General features: G+C 39.0%; 1 protein-coding gene across 1 annotated transcript in view; it reads left to right on the forward strand.

Moving 5' to 3' along the window:
- The window catches only part of itga3b (integrin, alpha 3b), a 34,565-nt gene that overhangs the window by 8,486 nt on the left and 8,311 nt on the right, over positions 1–17,768 (forward strand). Inside the window, 16 exon segments of the mRNA XM_034708644.1 lie at positions 9,499–9,626; positions 10,935–11,017; positions 12,020–12,269; positions 12,449–12,547; positions 12,773–12,977; positions 13,548–13,741; positions 14,283–14,371; positions 14,465–14,601; positions 14,944–14,971; positions 14,973–15,031; positions 15,120–15,194; positions 15,381–15,436; positions 15,439–15,524; positions 15,714–15,860; positions 15,989–16,087; positions 17,438–17,590. Coding sequence (XP_034564535.1) covers positions 9,499–9,626; positions 10,935–11,017; positions 12,020–12,269; positions 12,449–12,547; positions 12,773–12,977; positions 13,548–13,741; positions 14,283–14,371; positions 14,465–14,601; positions 14,944–14,971; positions 14,973–15,031; positions 15,120–15,194; positions 15,381–15,436; positions 15,439–15,524; positions 15,714–15,860; positions 15,989–16,087; positions 17,438–17,590 — 1,888 coding nt within the window.

Below are 17,768 nucleotides of genomic sequence, written 5' to 3' on the forward strand. Positions count from 1 at the left end.
AGATGAGACGTTAACCACAATCTTGTCCCAGTCTTTAGGACTCAGGCTCAGTTTGTGTGTCGGTATACTGCTTGTGAGGGTTACGTTTTTGTGGTTGACCATTGCCTTTGTGAGTGATGGATTCATTATTGTTACATTTAATACTTTTTATTGTAATTTTGCACATCATGGGATCATTCTTCTTTCAGTTAAAAAACTATGTTCTGAGAAAGCTGTAATTAAAAAACTCTAAACTAGTGAGGGTCTTTTGTTCTCGGGGTAATGGCCTGAAAGCATGGCGGTTCTATAGCCCTGCGCTCTGACTAAGATAAAGTCCTGCGTGGCACAGACGCTGTAAGGTCAGGTGGGGTGTGTGTGACCAACACTTTCTCATTAAAGCAGGTTGATCTATAACTGTTTGTCCAGAGAGGACTCATCTGTTAGTTATGTTCTGTATGTCAGAACATTTATAACAAGGCGTGCTTTTGTTGAATAGTCTGATAGCAATGTGTGTGCACACCCCCAGTTGCTGCTCTTTAAGACAGTTTCCTGAAGAAAAATACCTGGATTTATCTGAGTGCCTTTGTAATATGAGTGAAACTGCACTGAGAGCAAAGCCGCTTCAGAGATGAACACACTTTCTTCCTGCATGATTTTAAAGTCCTTTTATAGCTAACAATGCACTCCGTCTGTCATTTTTAACATTCTCTCCTCTTTTTCTGAATTCTTTATCTCATTACAGGAGCATTAAAAGATCTGATCCCTGCTCTGCTCTTGTCCTGATGCTAAATTCAATCTGCAAATAGAGTCGCTCCATTCAATATTATCTCAATTTATCTGTTTAGTAGATCTAAGTGGAAGCTCTCTTGGAGCTGCCTGTAGAGTAATAGCTTTATACCTTCCTGCAAAAAAAGGTGTGTGTATATCCTTGTGTGTTTGTGAAATGGATTTGGGATTAGGGCTGAGGATTAATTGCATTTTGAGCACCCTTTCCTTGCCTGTACTTGCTTGGTAATTTGTTGTCCAGCTTTGTTTCAAAGGTTTGGGAGTGTTGGGTGTGTGCAGCAGGTTGCTAGTGACTGTGCTTTGTGCTGTCTTGAACCAGGTCAACCATATTTGCCTTTTCAACTTTCTTTCTTTAGCACGCAGACAAATCCTATTACATAGAAAAACACTTAATGTGATGCTGTGAGCAACAGTTGAGGCTCATACTGTTGTTCACTAACGTTCATCGTTCTCTTCTGCTCAAACATGAAGTCTAGTTTTCAGCTAAGTATCTCACTTTCCAACAGTGAGTTACTGGTTTGACCTTTTATTTGATTAGTACCAAACCTGTTTTTTAGTCCTGATACAACACCTTAGCTTAGGGTATTGGTGAAGGACTGTATAGAATGAGTTTATATAGAGGCTGTGACTCCATACATTATTTTTTGATTGATGTTTTTGAGCCTCAAGCTCGCTATCTTGGTGTTATTTAGAGCCAGCAGTAACTATATGAGGATAACACAGTGCACAGCATAGTTCATACACATAGCTAAATCTTTATCCCTATTTAAAGGTAGCTGTGGGACCATTTAATTCTTGATGTGTGCCATTATTTACAAAATCAACATTCACAAATACTTTCTTGAGGTAGTAAATCATCTGAAAAGTAAGTTAATTCTCAATTGGTTCGCCCCCTAATGGCCATAAGAGCAAAGCAGGTTTGAGGAGACATGAGCGTTTCTAATGTTAGTTAATGGTTCTGACAAATACTTAAAGTCTCTTTTATCCCAGTGTGAAGTTACTTAGCAATATATCTTGCAGTGAGGAAGTAACATAAAGTGGACCATAAGACAACATTGAGCATGACTTCAACATTGCAGTCCTAACTTGGTAAAAAAAAACTAAATGGGACAAATGTTAGTGAGCAAGTGTGAAATACCTCCAAACACCCAACATGTCAGAGGATGCAAATCCCTTGGACCCAAAATGGTCACTGGTTGGCTGCTGGTGTGAGACAAGGTATGTATGTTTAGAAACATAGAATTGAAGTGAATAGACCGTCTGAGTAACAATAATGATAATTGTTAACCAGTCTTACTAATGAGTCAGTAGCAAACTGATAACTGTGAAAATATTAGATTGGTGAATCACATCACTTCCTCAGCCATTTTAACCCCCCCCCCCCCCCACCCCTCTGTTTCCTTATCCAACAGCACCTTGTTACCAGGGGCAACATCTGCATGTGTGTTCTTGCTTTCAGTGGGTCTTATAACAGCAGACTGACGCATCACATTTAGACTTGCAGAAGAGGTTGATGTGCTGCTGCTCATGATATTTTACAGAGAAGAGAAACATGGCTGATTCATACTAATGGTCATTAAAGCATTTCTGTTCGTTTAAAAACCGAATAGTAGAAGGAGTAATACCGGTACAAGATAGGAAAATTAATACTCTAAACTAGATCACACTGGTTGTGGATTCTTGTGTAGTGTATGGGTTACATATCTCCAGTGTCTCTTTAAAGAGATTCATGGCTGTGCCTGTGAGTGAAAAACAAGCCCTCAGGTTCTTCAACATGAACGCTGAATTTGTTCTTTTTCTTTGCCCTGAGGTCGCTCTGCCGCACCCCGTGACAAACAGGTTGTCCTAAAGCTTATCTGGAGAGGTGATCCATCACTTGTGTGAGGCCGACTTTCTTAAATACACTCCCAGCTAATATAAGCACAAATACTTGAACATGAAAAAGAAAAACCACACAACTGCTCACAGAAAAGTAGAGGTTGAAACAGAAAGTGTCCTTTTTTGCTCTTTGTATCTCATTATTATCTTTTTTCCTCATCTTTTTGTTATCCAGTTTGTATGAACCACCCAGTGATCGTTTAAATATTTGTACCGGCTGACAGCATGCTAAAGAGTTGTTTGCTGATGAGACGCAGATATGATGTGTCTCATTGCACACTGGTTCAGGCTGGGTTCAGAGTGTGAGATTTTCACATCTAATCAACCACATATACCTCACTCAATTTTTAATTCAGCTATTTTGAACTCAACAAATGGTTTGAATAAAAGTGTACCTGTACTACCAGACTCATTCTCTGCCTTTTCTTGCATCATTGAAATATTACTTGAACTTTTTTTGTCTGTCTTATTATTTCCTGTTAATTGAATAACAGACATTTTCCTATTCCAAAACCCCTGACTGCCTCGCCCTTCACTTTGTCTCATCTTGTTAGTCTTGCTAAAGCCAGTAAGAAGCAGAGAAAATTCTGACCAAATAGGGTTTAGTCATGTTTAATTAAGTTGGGTTTCAGTGCTGCTGATGTTCCTCTGACTCACAAACAGGTGGGAGTGTGTGCTCAGTCCTTATGAACCACCAAGGAACTGCATGATTTATGTTGACTGGACTGAATGAGTAGAACATAACCAGTAGAAATTGCCTTTCTTCCTGCCCTGTGAGAGATAAAGTGATCACTCTTTTTACCTCATCACTCCTCTCTCCTCCCTTCCATCACTCCCCCTCTTTTCAGCACCTCCCCCCTCCTCCTCTGTGCTGCTGTCAGGACTTTGGTGGGCAGTGGTGATTTAGCTGACAAGATACGTTGACCTCTGTTTGTTTAACCAAGCACCACTGATATGGATGTACAGTAGTTCATGCAGCTCCTTCCCTGAAAAATGAAATTCTCCAGAAGTCAAGAATTTAGACACGCTCACCTTGCCAGGGTGTGTTAGCTGCAGTAAATGCTTGGTTTAGCTGGGATCACCTCACTAGGCGGAGGGGGCGAATTTCAACATGTCCTCAGAGTAGGAATGCAGCTGCCGGTTGCCCCTTGCCTCCCTCCCTCCCTCTCGTCCCTGAGCCTTTGAGGGGCTGTTTATGAGGAGGTGATGAGCAGGGAGTGAAATAGAGTGAAAGCACACAATGTGGCAGTACAAACAGGGCAGGATATGAGGCGTGTTGCCAGGCCTGAGTCAACTCTGAGTGACTCAAGTTTTGGTGAACTTCAGATGTTAGTTGATAAGTCTTTGGTGATACTTTCAAATTCCCTCTTTCAAATAAACTGAATAACTTGAGGTCTTCAATTTGAAAATCTGCTTTTTCTGTACGTTCAGGTTTGGAGAGAGGGTTTCACCTGATTAAACTGTTATGAAGGACGGGCTGATGCTAATGTTTGGTCTAGCCATTGCCTGTGCATATTTGGAGAGCATTATTTTTGTTGATATCATTTCAAGGAGAAGTTGGAGTGATTTAGGAGTCTTATTTAAAGTAAGAGCCCTGCATTTTAAGAGATACATATATTCCTCTTTTTTGTAGAGAAACCAAAGATGATAAATATTAAAACACAAAGACAAAAAAAGCAGAAAAGGCTAGCTTGCTACTCAATAATGTAGTAATGGATAATGCATAATGAGTAGGAGGTTATAGGATCCTGCTCACCCTATTGGGATTCCAATTTTGCCATATCTCCCCACTCACTAAACATTATTTGTCTTATCACCAGGCAACAGAATAAATACATAAACAACTTGACACAAAATATTGATCAGAAGATGATTTAATCCATTGTAACATTATTAATTCATACAACTATAAAGTCGTCCCTCCACGTCCACAGTTAACGCTTTCCTTCAACAGTATGTTCTTATCAGCCTTCTTACGGGTGGAAATAACATTAAACTCAACATTTCCATTCATGGTCATTTAAAACTTTATCCAGCTTCTCTGTTATAAATGCATTAAACTGAACATATTCATTGATTGTTAAGTGATAAACAAGGTAAAGCCCACACTGCGATCCTTTTTGTCTGTCTTCTTCAACTTAGTAGATGTGTCTTCAACCAGCTTCTCCTTGTTGTTTCTGCACTGTTCCTCTCCCTCTCTTTTTTCATTTATTTTTTGGCTTTAAATAGCTATTCACAAGGTAGGGCAGTAGATAGAGTGGGAAACTGGGAAGAGAGAGGAGGATTGGCTGCAAGAATTAAACCAAGACTGCTGCTTCAGGGACTACAGCATCTTTATATGGGGTGCAAGATTTAACCTCAGAGCTAAACAGCGCCTCCTATTTTTTCTTTCTCTTTGCTGGTGACTAATCAGCCATTAACCACATAACTAAAGTTGTATTATCTCAAAATTAAAAAAAAAGTACTATAGGTAATATCCTCCATCTTGCTCACTGATATGGTATCCTAATGGAGACAAACAATTTTGCCATTGTGTCAAAAGGCAGAGGTGAGATGTGCCGGACTCCTTTTCTGCAGATTGATCTGATTTGACATTTGGGATCAGATTGTCCCTGGCAATCTGTTCAATCTGTACAAAGAACAATATATATATATATATCAAAAAATTCCTGTTAACTAACAGTTATGCATTATGCTATTTCCCTGCTGGGCCAAGTTACTTCTTGGTGTCTTGTTATTGCTTTTAGGTTCCAAAGCAACCACAGTGAAAATATTTTTAAGCTTATTAAACAAACATACAATCATTTATTTTCTAAGTTAACAGAATTTTAAGAAGCACCACTGAAAATTGAAAAAAATAAATAGTAGCCTAGCTAAGCACAAAAACTGGAAACAGCTCTGTTTGTTATGTAGTTCATAAAAAAGTCTGGATTGTTTGTTTAATCAGCACCGTGGGAAGAGAACAGGCAAGATGTTGTCTCCTTTGGTTGGCAGGGAACATTATGCATGGTCCCAGTCTTATTCTAAGCTATAGGCTAAATGTGGATGTGGCTGTATTTATCATACAGACATGAGAGCGGTATCAAACTTCTTATCGTTCTCTTTGCAAGGGAGTGAATACGCCTGTTTCCCAGAGTGTCAAATTGTTCATTTTAAGTATTACTTTCATGAGTTATTGCATCATAACACCTGCTTTAATAAGGTTGAAAACACCACACCTTGAATTAAAAATGTGTGTTCTCTTTCTAATCCCTGGTGGCAGTGTTCATTTTCTATGGTAAACACAGAGGACACACAAAGCTCTACAGATATTAAACAGTGAGTGTGCTTCACAAGGTTGGATTGGACTTGTTCTTTTTGCTGGTTTCAACAGGCCACCTAGCCAAAGTTGCCCAATGTGTGACTAGCTCTAAAGTCTGTGCCCCAATCCTTAATGATTTCTATGTGAGCAAAGTTCACACTCACCGGCCTCTAAGTGTTTTATGACACAGCTGACCCTTTCTTTCTTGTTCTCTCTGAATGCTTTGGTTCTGTGTGGGAAGGTCTGACCTTGTGGGTCTGTGTTTTGAAACACTCTGTGCTGCTCACAGCCAAACATTTTTTAGATGTCTATGACTTCAAATAAATCTTGCACTGTGGAAGCAGAGGGGCATGCCATGTATCACAAAAAGAACACTTATTGTCTGGTGTTCACATTCTCTGTTGTATGGAAACACACAGGGCCTCTGCTGTTACAGTGGGACTCTGTGGCCCTGAGTCTCCACATATCCGTCAGTCTCTGTAACCACTACAAGCCTCTGAGGAATCTCAGATGTTGTCTACATAACTGAATGATTACCTGAATCAAAGCCTCTTCCTCCAAGTCTTCTGGAAACTGGAGGACCTCAGAGGCCATCATGGGTCTTGCTGGTTGTCATCACTATGGCAAGAAAATTGTTTCTTCACTGTTCATGCTTTGCTGGTGGCTGAAAGAAGGGGTAATTGTACCTTACTGATTCAAATGATGCTGGCGAAATGATGCTGTTACATGCATCAGTGGAACATATTCGTTTGTATTCCTGCATTGATTAATGAACAAGTTGAGATTAATCACAAAATATTAAGTGACTTTTTTAGCGAAGCATATCCAACACTGGCTCATTCCAGCTTCTTAAATATTTTGTAAATAAAAGGTCTGTGGGTATCAACATGTCGGTTTGACAAAATAATCTATTTGAGGATGTTGTTTTTGGTCTCTTTGAAACTGTGATGAGCATTAACTTTTGTTTTTTTAAATTAAATGGGCCAAATCTATTCAATCCATATTGAAAATAAGCATTAGTAAAAGCCAATTCAATGTGAAGCTGCTATAGGGCTGCTTTACTTCCCCTTTCAACATGGCAGCACCATAGACTGTATAAAATATGAGCGTAGTATCCGTGACGTCATCCTTCTGTTTCTAAAGCGCTCCTTTGAGGCCAATCGGCGGCGGCAGCCATATTGCTGCTGTCGAGCGATTGTGACGTAAAGCCAACAGTTACAGTGTTCCCGCCTGTCAATCAAGTCAGCTGTGCCTCTCATTGGAAGACTCGTAATCTCAATATCTTCGAAATTGCCGCGTTTGAAAAAAAATGCCCCCCCCCCCCCCACAGTGTGTGCCGATCGGGAAATGAGCTATCCAGACTACACTCGTCTTTTGTACCAGGCCGTAAACATGTTTATTTCTGCTGTAAAGATTGTCTTTTTTGAATTGATGTCTATGTGGTTTCCGGTACTTCCGGAGCCAGCCTCAAGCGGATCCTCGATGAACTGCAGTTTTTACCCATATGACTCATATTTTTAGACCGGAGGTTGCCACTTGGGCAGCTCTGATCCAATTAAAGGGTACCACTTAAGCCACAACTTCTGTTCAAACATAAGAGCTTTGTTATAACCTGAATGGTGAAACTTCAAATTATAAATGGGTTAATCTTACAATGGCCCGGAAACAGACTCACATGACTGATATCTAAGAAAAATTCTCTGAGTCTGGTCATCTTCAGGTGATGTATCACAGAGGAAATGTTTTCATCAGGGCTCTTAGATGCTCTCACGATTAGATTTAAGCTTGTATGAGGGCTTTTCTGTAAGGGTGAGCATAGAAACTGATGTCTGTTTACACAGTTAGACACATCAGAGTATGTGTGCAGTGTTTTATAGAACCTCTGAAATATATTCTTAGTTTGATATGACTAGTCCTTTTGTTTTGTTTTACCTAGAAGAAGAAAAAATATCCAGCTTCAAGTTGGAACAATGGAGCATTGATTGACCAGGACTGTTGAGGTGATTTTTTACATCTACACCCATTGTTTGTCATACTTTACCTATCAGTGCCTCTAAGGGAGGCAGTTGGCTCTTAGCTAAGATGCCCACAAGCTTGACTAACAGCTTGACTCAGCATTTTCCACTTTCCACAGCTCACCACTGCCAGCAGCATTTCAACATCAAACTATCAATCCATGACACGACCACAAGTTTGACTGAAAAAAGGTTTAACTTTGCAGTTTGACCTCATCAATGCATGTTTTTGTTTCACACATACGATGGGGTCATGTGTCACACACACCGTAAACAAGACTGTCTGCATCTCCTGCCAACAAAGTTGAGCTAATAAATCGTGTGCTGACAGTAAATAGTGTGTCCCGGCACAGGGCTGTGCAGAGGGAGTAATCCCTCCACTTCAAAGTTGTGTGGTGTGTTTAAAGGTGCTGATGTAGGGAGTGTCCGGCTGAGTGGACAAAAAGATCAGATCCATTTCTGTGAAGCTAGTCTGTATGTCCTTTGTGTGTGGGACTGTGCACGTGCCCAGACTTGTCACGGGTCATGCTCTGACTGCTCTAGTCTTTCCATTTTCACTCCACATGAATTTGCCTGTCTTTTGTGTGTCTGAACAACCTAACACTTGGCCTGCCTATTCATTAACTTTATCAGAGCAAAGTGTTACAGTATAATGCTAGATGGAAGAGGACAGCAAGATACTGATTTGACAGTCATCATTTTTTCCTTCCATATATGGACTCACATAGCAAATACTGCGTGCCCTAAAATAGACATATTTACATCATTATCTTACACTTGTACACTACCAACCCTGCATGTACAGTGGATAGCAAAAGTCTACACACCCCTGTTTAAATGTCAGGTTTTGTGATGTAAAAATGAGACCAAGATAAATCATGTCAGAACTTTTTCCACCTTTAATGTGACCTATAACATGAAAAATTCAATTGAAAAAAAAATTGAAATCTTTTAGGGGGAAGAATAAAAAATAAAAAATTTAAATAATGTGGCTGCATAAGTGTACACACCCTCTTATAGCTCTCTGTGGACCATGATTGGTTAATTCTGAACACAGCCACATCACTTGTCTGCCAGAGAGATTCAAAGAAATGCTGATTTCAGGGACCTGATTCATAGTTTTTCAGTTTTTTAATTACTTTGATTTTATATAAAAGAAAAAAGTCCCAAAATGCATTAAGGCATACACTGTCATGACCACTTGCTAGGTTTGGCTAGTGCCACATTCTGAGCTAACTCTGGATTTGCTAATGTCATTTTTGAGTTTATCCAGAGTCAGAATTTCCTTACCTCCCTTAACAGTCTATGGAACTCACAATAACTGATAACATACTGTATTTTGTGCTGTGTCTGATTATTTTATGAGTATCAGAATAACCTTCTCCGGTTAGCCTAAAAGCATCACTCAAAATAATCTAGGATCTTTTATGTAGCTACAGTCTCTGTGTTGTAATGTCTAACACCGTGACAGAGCTGATATAATCTTATCATGCTAATCTGTCTGTGCCTTTCTTTGTCTCTCTGTTTCTGTGTGTTCAGGCTTCTGGTAGGGGCACCCAAAGAGAAAGCCATGTCTCTACAGAATGTCAATGAAACAGGTGCTGTCTACTCCTGTCCCATCACAACGGACACCACTGACTGCACCAGAATGGACCTGGTCAGCAAAAGTAAGCATGACACACAAAACTCAGGGGTGACTTGTCGTTTTGGTGTTTTTCAGGGAACTGAAAAGTTTGCAGTGTTGGTGCTTGAGCCTGAGAAACCCATTTGTGAGGTAGAGAACTGAAGTTGAACCAGAGCAGATTCTAACTGAGGGTTTAACATCGATGTGATAACAATCCTAAGGGTCAACAGCCATGCTCTGTGGGGCTGTACATGGACACTGTGGTGCTTTGAGAAAAGGCATATGGCTACGTGCTATCACATTAGCAGTGCGTACATAACACATGTCTTACGAAATAGATAAGGAAAATATTTTCCTACATTTTAAGGAAATAACAAAAGAGAATGTACTACATCTAAATGCAAAGAAAAACTACAAGCAGCTTGTTGCAACACATTTACATCTCTGACAGGCAAACAGCCAATCATAGTTTAGGTATTTCAGGTTGCACTAGGGGTGGCCAGTAAGATTTCAGGGGGGCTTTTAGAGCTTCCCATTAAAACATCTGTAGCCTTAATAAAGTAGCAAAAAAATATTTCAAGAGTCATCAGAGGTTTCTTTCTCAGACTTGTCTAGCTCATTTCAAAGCCACAAATGACATTACACAAAGGTTTTTCACACGCTGAGCTCTACACCCGATGATGAGTAAACTTAAGTTTGTCTGTATATTAGTGGATGTTGCCATTGAAGGATACAGGCCAGAGAGATTTCCCTGATTGCTAAGTGAGCAGCAGTAAATAATAACTAACAGATGCTAATCAGCTAGCTTCTTATTTTTTCACAGGACTAAGTGAGTGTGTCAAACATTCCCAGCCTAATCTCCAGCATGTCCCATAGCATCCACAATCATATACTGCACCAACAAAATGAGCTCCAGGATACAAAACTGTGAGAGAGCATCCTTCCTAATTGAAGGTTATTAACTGATAGACTTACTGCTCATCTATCTGCAGGTGAAAAGGCCTCCCGGAGGCTAACAGTAAGAACCATAATAAAAGGATTCCTCATCACTTTTGATGTTGAGGTTGGAGTGACTGTTGCCACAGTCACAGCACATTTTTGTGGTTAATATTTGTCAGGACATGATCCAGGCTGAATGAAGCAGTGCTGTTTGGGTTAGTTCTCATGGGACCATAATAACTGTCATCATGTTTTGTATGACATATGTCTGACTATGGACTGAATGCTGGTTTATTTGGATAATAAAAATGATTCAACAGATGAAACATTGTAAAATTTGGATTAAAAACTTGTGAACAATGTATTAGTAACCTGGATGTTGAACTGTTGTGAACTGTGATGTAATCCACAGCAACCTCCTCTGAGATGGTGGAGGGCATGTGGCTGGGTGTGACGGTGGCCAGTCAGAGACAGCAGCCAGGCGGACGCGTGCTGGTGAGATGATTCTATTTTATTTTATTAGCCAGAGCCACAGGTGGCATGTTGTGTAAACAGTTTATTTATTGCAATAGAAAAGGGAAGCAGAGTGAGATGAACCATTTGTATTTCAATATTTAATGCCACACATGACACAGTGTGCATGTTGCAATATTAACTGCAATACCCAGAAAGCGGATGTTGTAGTCAATTAGCACACACCAAATATAGAATGACTCATGCAGGTAGGAGGGGCCATAAAGGTCAAACTGATAACCGATATGTAATTTTCCTGGAAGAATTTTTTCCTCTGATGTGATTCATAAGGAAAACACATTTTATTCATTATAAAAAAATTAGAATATTCTATAATAAGAAAATAAACACATATACTTGTTAATTAAACCCACCTGGTTCTTATAATCAATTTCCCAACTTAAACTTTGTTTTTTTGTTTTATCCCTGGAGGGGGTGGGGTGGGGGGGGGGGGGGGGGGGGGGGGGGGGGGGGGTAAATGTCTTACTTTAAATCAATTTCCATCCCATTTAGGATTTTCTTTTATACCCAACTTGATATTTTTTAACTTTATGGAAAATGGTTAGGTTAGGGATAATGGATAGTGAATCTGTGGTTATGTTAATTTGAATTCTGACAGGGTGAGCAGGACTGCCTCATGAAGCGGAGGGGTCTTGTCTCCTCCTGAAGGAATTCTCCTTCATCTGTACTGCTGCAATGAAATAGTTACTCTGATTCCACAGTAACACTCCCCCGGATTATAATCAACATCCTTGCAGAACGCTTTAACATTTAACTGAACATTTCAATTCAAGGTAAAGGTAAAAATAAGAGTACTTTTTATAAATTAGGTAAAATTGAACTAGTGAAAGTAAAATTTGAGAGGTGAACAAGACCTCTGCAAAATAAAAGAGGCAAAAGTCTTACTTTGTCGCTATTATCACTACAGCCACCAACCATACAGTCTGTGACATCCTAGAATAAACTCTCTTCTTTGCTCTCCAGGCATGCGGGCATCGCTATGTGAAGATTATCCAAGGTGGCACAGAGGAGCAGAGACGGATGGTAGGAAAGTGCTATGTCAGAAGTAACGACCTGACCTTTGACCCTGATGATGAATGGCAGACGTTCAGGTATGAGGTCTGCAACCCAAACTACAATATGGAGATGGAGGGGATGTGCAACATGGGCATCTCAGGCGGCATGACGGAGACTGACGTCTACATTGGCGCTACTGGCAGCTATCTGTGGCAAGGTGTGAACTGAGGGGTTGACATCAAAGAGAGTAATCTGCTGATTCATGTACATTGGGATTAAAATCAGTGTAGGTCTCTTAAAGGCTGACACCAGGATTGTTTTAGTATATGAATCATGTCTATTGCATGAATCAAACAAAAATCGTTGTTTATTGTTGTTGTTGTTTTTTTAATGAAGGAAATGTTCATGTAACATGGAGAGATCCCGACCCAGCAAATGCCTGGGACTCCAAAGGCATAGACTTCGAACAGCTGAAAAGAAGATACAGTTACATGGGTAAATATGAAGATATTTTTGCATCACAAAAATATTAAAATATTTGCAAGATAAAGGTTGTTTCTTTAAGGCTTTTAGATGAAAATCTAGCTCTGTCTGAACTGCAAAGATAGATGATGGTTTCGCTGGTTTTCATTCAGAATAGCATGACTACATTTTGAAAGGGTGTATTCCTTTAACAGAGTCTGATGACATTTCGTGATTTTTAAATGCTATCTTCCACAGGTTATTCTGTTATCGAGGAGAAAAAGCTGCTGAGCCATGATGAATACACAGTGGTAACAGGGTCTCCCAGGGATGAGTCCAAGGGCTCTGTGGTGTTTGGTGCCAAGACTGACAAAAACATTGACCCAGTCCTCATCATCCCAGGAGAACAAGTGGGCTCATATTTTGGGAACAGCCTGACTGTCACTGACCTCAACAATGACGAGTGCGTGAATGCACAACACACTGAAAATAAAAATTCTCCCTTTAGCCTCTACTTTGTAGTACAGTAACTTTATATCAGACCCTCCATGATGCATCGTATAAGACTCCTGCTTGAAATTTTAAAAAGTACAGAAAATTAAGTGAAGAAGCATAACTATGGTCTTCCTCAGATGGAAAGACAGGAAAGCAGCATTGTCATGCTTGTATTTATCTGCGGATGGTCTGTATCTGTGTCTCGTGCTTGTCGTCTGCATCATGCTTGAATGCTCTATAGCTATGTGCTAACCTGATATGCAGAGAATGCATGACACTGATGTATACATGAGCTCAGAAGATGTGTTGGCAATGACATCATGGTGAAATCATGTGTCTCATTTAAAGCAAGAGTAAAACTGTGTTGGCTCTGTAGGATCTTAAAGAGTATGTACCTTTAATCAGAATCTGAAATACTTTATTTGTCCCGTGGAGGGAAATTCGGGAAAAGATGCAAGCAAAATACTGTGTTTGTGTGTGTGTGCAGGCATATGTTTACATATTAAAGTATATTTTGTGTTTCCTTTCCCTTGAACAGCTGGAATGACCTGATCGTTGGTGCCCCGTTTTACTTTGATCGTATGAAGGATGAGGGAGGTGCCGTGTACATCTTCATGAATGAGAATGGATCTTTCCAGAAGACTGCAAATGTGGTGCTGAAAGGTCCAACAGGCTCTGCTTTTGGTTTTGCACTGGCTGCAATCGGTGATATCAACCAAGATGGATTTCAAGGTATGACTCTGGATGCAATATTTGTTTGACATTTAAGGGAGGGCAAAAACATATATGATAATAATAATAATACCTTGTGGAAAAACTTCAGCTTTCAAACTCCTAAATAGCAAGAGAATCAGAGCCGTATTGGTAAAAGAAAATAATTAAATGATTTTGGTTATGCAGGAGCTTCCAGGTATAATTAGGTTACTATGTTGTTCCTAGTTTATTTACACTTGTATATATGACTGAATATGAACTGTATTGTGACTGACTGTATTGTGTTCTGTCATCAGTTTGTGGTAGAGAGGAAATATTGTGTTACTCTAAAATGCATTGTGTGATTTTTAAGCACTGTTGCTGAGCAGTTACCTCACCAAGGAACGAAGTTACCATGATGTCATGTGAACAATGTAATGTCTGAATAAAACTTCTGCTGTTGGATATATAATAATCCCAAATAGGTACAATGCTGCCACCTAGAGGAATAAACAGACTTATGTTTTTCCAGATTTCCTCATATTTTCTTGAACTGTGTGATTTTTGTACATGTCTGCAGACATTGCGGTGGGAGCTCCATTCCACGACACTGGAAAGGTCTACATATGGATGGGAAGCAAAAAGGGTGTCTCAGAGGAGCCCAGTCAGGTAACATTAAGTCATGGATGTACTTTACGCTGTATCTAAATGTTTTTGGTTTTGTTGTGTTGATCTCCCATGTGTCATTGCCGCCCTCTGTAGGTGATCGAGGGCAAGTCAGTGGGAAATGGTGGATTTAAAACCTTTGGCTACTCCCTCAATGGAGGGATGGACATGGATGACAACAGTTACCCTGACATCTTAGTCGGCTCGCTGGACGACCGCATGGCCCTGCTCAGGTATAACTAGGAGAAGAAAGACACTAAACAAAACATGGCATTGTTGGGCAAAGATTTGTATCTTTCATTTTAACTGGTTATTGATATCTGCATTCAACATTTTCCTGGGGTTGGAATTGTCATAAATGGCTTGCAATCTATTTTTTGAGCATTTTTTTACTCTGTGTTCAAACTAGAATATTACATTTTTTTTCACTTGCTGCTGTGTAGAAGAAAAGGCTAAAAATACTTTTTGAAATCATAGAAGTATGACTTTATTGTGAATTGTGATTATGTGAACTGTTTTCACAGGTTATGACCTGAATAAAGCCTGATTCCTCTTTTCATTTGATCTGTTTTCAGGGCTCGTCCAGTAATCCACCTTAACAACAGATTTTTTTGCTGAGCCAAAGATCGTGGACGCTAATCAGTGCACTGGAAATACACCATGGTGAGATGTCTCCTTTGATTTTTTAATTCTGAAGCTATATTATTTGTTCTTTCCTTTTGTTAAACCAAAATTTCTTTATGTTTTACAGCATTACAGCCACTATATGTATGTCTTTCACTCTAAGCAATGGGAACAAAGAATTCAAGAAAAATTTAAGTATGAAGTCCTCCTTTACTTCAACTATTAAACCATTATTTTAAAGACAATTAGGTATTGTGTTAATGGATACAATTTAGATTTTAGTAAGTTACAAACTGCAAGGACACACGTTTCCTTGCAGTTCTATGTTGTATAACTTCTGCATTGTAAACTAATGCATGGGCATGTATGTCTTTCACTTTGTTAAGAGGTGAAAGTACACAGTTGAGGCTGACATGGAGAGGAGAAGAAGCCCACGTGTTCGTTTCAGGATAACGATGATGACACATACACAGATACACTGAGTGTGCCATCTTCAAAATCCAAGTGTCAAACACTGAAATTGTACATAGTGGTGAGTGTTACAAATATTCCTTATTGAGTGTCGGTGTTTGTGTGCTATGTTACAAGTGAAATGGATTTATACATTTGTATATTTATCTTTCTAAACCACAATCAATATTAAGATTGCTTTTATAGGTGTTATTTTCAATTCACCATGTGCTTATAAAGACCGATGTGAGATTGTGGGTTGATTTTACAGGCACCTGTGAGGGACAAACTTGAGCCGGTGGTCTTTTCCCTCAACATGTCCTTGCATGAACAAAAACCTAAATCCACATCCTCCATTGAGAACCTGGACTCTTTCCCAATCCTCAGCCAGGAGCGAAAGCTCTCCCAAAAAAATGAGGTATGGAGAAGTGCAAGCACTAAAATTCAAATGCAACCACAGATTGAGAAAAAAATATATATGTGTGTGTATATACAGGATGTGATCTTGTGAGGTACTACATAATTTATTTGTTCAATTTCCTGCAGATTAATTTTCAGAAGGAGTGTGGCTCAGACAACAAATGTAGCAGCAACCTTCAGCTGAAAGCTCAATTTATTGACAAAGAGGAAAAATCCTTTCCCAAGGTAAAATACAATTCTGAAATAAAATATCTCTGACTGATCAACGTTTTTAAGACTATCTTTATCGTACAGATTCCAGAAATAGCTGCTTTTAATTGACATTTTTGGCTGGGAATATACAATCCCTGCCTTATGAGTGCAGTAAACATGAGTATAATAGTGCAGTAAACATGAGTATAATAGTGCAGTAAACATGAGTATAATAGTGCAGTAAACATAGTAACTGAGTATAATAGTGCAGTAAACATGAGTATAATAGTGCAGTAAACATGGTAGGATTAGCTTAGTTTAGTTTCAAAGTTTTGAATCCTGAGGGAAAGAGCTAACCTGCCCTTTCTAACAACAACAATACAATTAACCATGCCAGTATCTCTAAACTCCACTAATTACCACACATCAAGGAAATGCTTCTATTTCTGTTTCTCATTCCTAGTGTGGGAAACCTTTAAGGCTAGCCATAAAGGCTGGTTGTGGTGGCTTGGTCGTAGCATTCAGACAATGAAAATGTTTTTGACCTTGTCATCTAACCATGTCACCCAAAAAACAATATTCAACCAACTAAATTTTAGCTAAAATTAAAGACCATTCAATCAGATTTTCTTTGCTTTCTTGGTTTGAGCTTGACTAGCCGTTTTCTCATTTCCAGTTTTTGCAAAGCTAACATTAATAAATGCTGTGCTAGCTTCATGTTAGCATTCTGACATGACAATGTTGTCATTCTTCTATAAAGGTGTCCATCTGTAGTATATTTACCTTGACATAACAACTTAATTTAATTAGACTTATTTTTATTAGAGGAAATTTGAAAGACAACACAACATTTTTTGCAAAGTTGAAGCACTGCATCCTGAATACAAATTACATGTAGTGTGTGTTATATATTGTTTAATACTCAGTAAAGTTGATTTTAGACAAAGTCACATTTTTCCCTTGTTTTTAGTCTTTAGGGCAAATTAGGCTATGTCTCCTAGCTGTAGCTTATATTTAACTTTCAGGTGTATCTTGGGATCTTAAATGTGTATTTTATTTCATCTTTACACTTTAAAAAACAGTTAATAAGCTTAGATCCAAAAAAGGACATCAAACTATTTATTTACAAACAATATGTGATGGCTTAATTTGAATTTGCCCTTTAACAATTAAACATACTTTCTCAAATTTTTTGCATGAGCACTGTAGAGCTTATTAAGGCTACTGAAACCAATGTTGTTGTTGTTTTAAATTAGCTGCCATACCGGTAATAAAAAAGGTTTTATAATGTATAAATCTGACAGGAATAATAATTTAAAAAACAAATGAATAAAGAACACATCTTTCCCATGTTCTCATATTTCCAGGCATGGCAAATTCCAGGTGCTACAGTTTAACAGCAACATAAAGATAATAAGGATGATGGTGGAGGTGACCAACACTCCGATGGGAGGACGACTGGCTGAAGACGCCCACCAAGCCATGCTCAATGTCACCATCCCTGATGCACTGAGTTACTATGGTGTCAGGTCTTTGGTACGTCCAGTAGAGGGCAGTAAATAGCTGAGAAATGTCCCTTTACTCTTTATCTCCTCTTGCCTGAAGTTAAATTACAACTGTTAGATATTGTCCTTGTTTTGCCGACATATATTTTAGGTAGCTTAAGTCCTTTCTCTTTCTTACCCTTAAGACTTTATTAATAGTTTTTTGCATT

Source organism: Notolabrus celidotus, chromosome 18 (genome assembly GCF_009762535.1).
Source record: "Notolabrus celidotus isolate fNotCel1 chromosome 18, fNotCel1.pri, whole genome shotgun sequence".
Taxonomy (NCBI): Eukaryota; Metazoa; Chordata; class Actinopteri; order Labriformes; family Labridae; genus Notolabrus; species Notolabrus celidotus.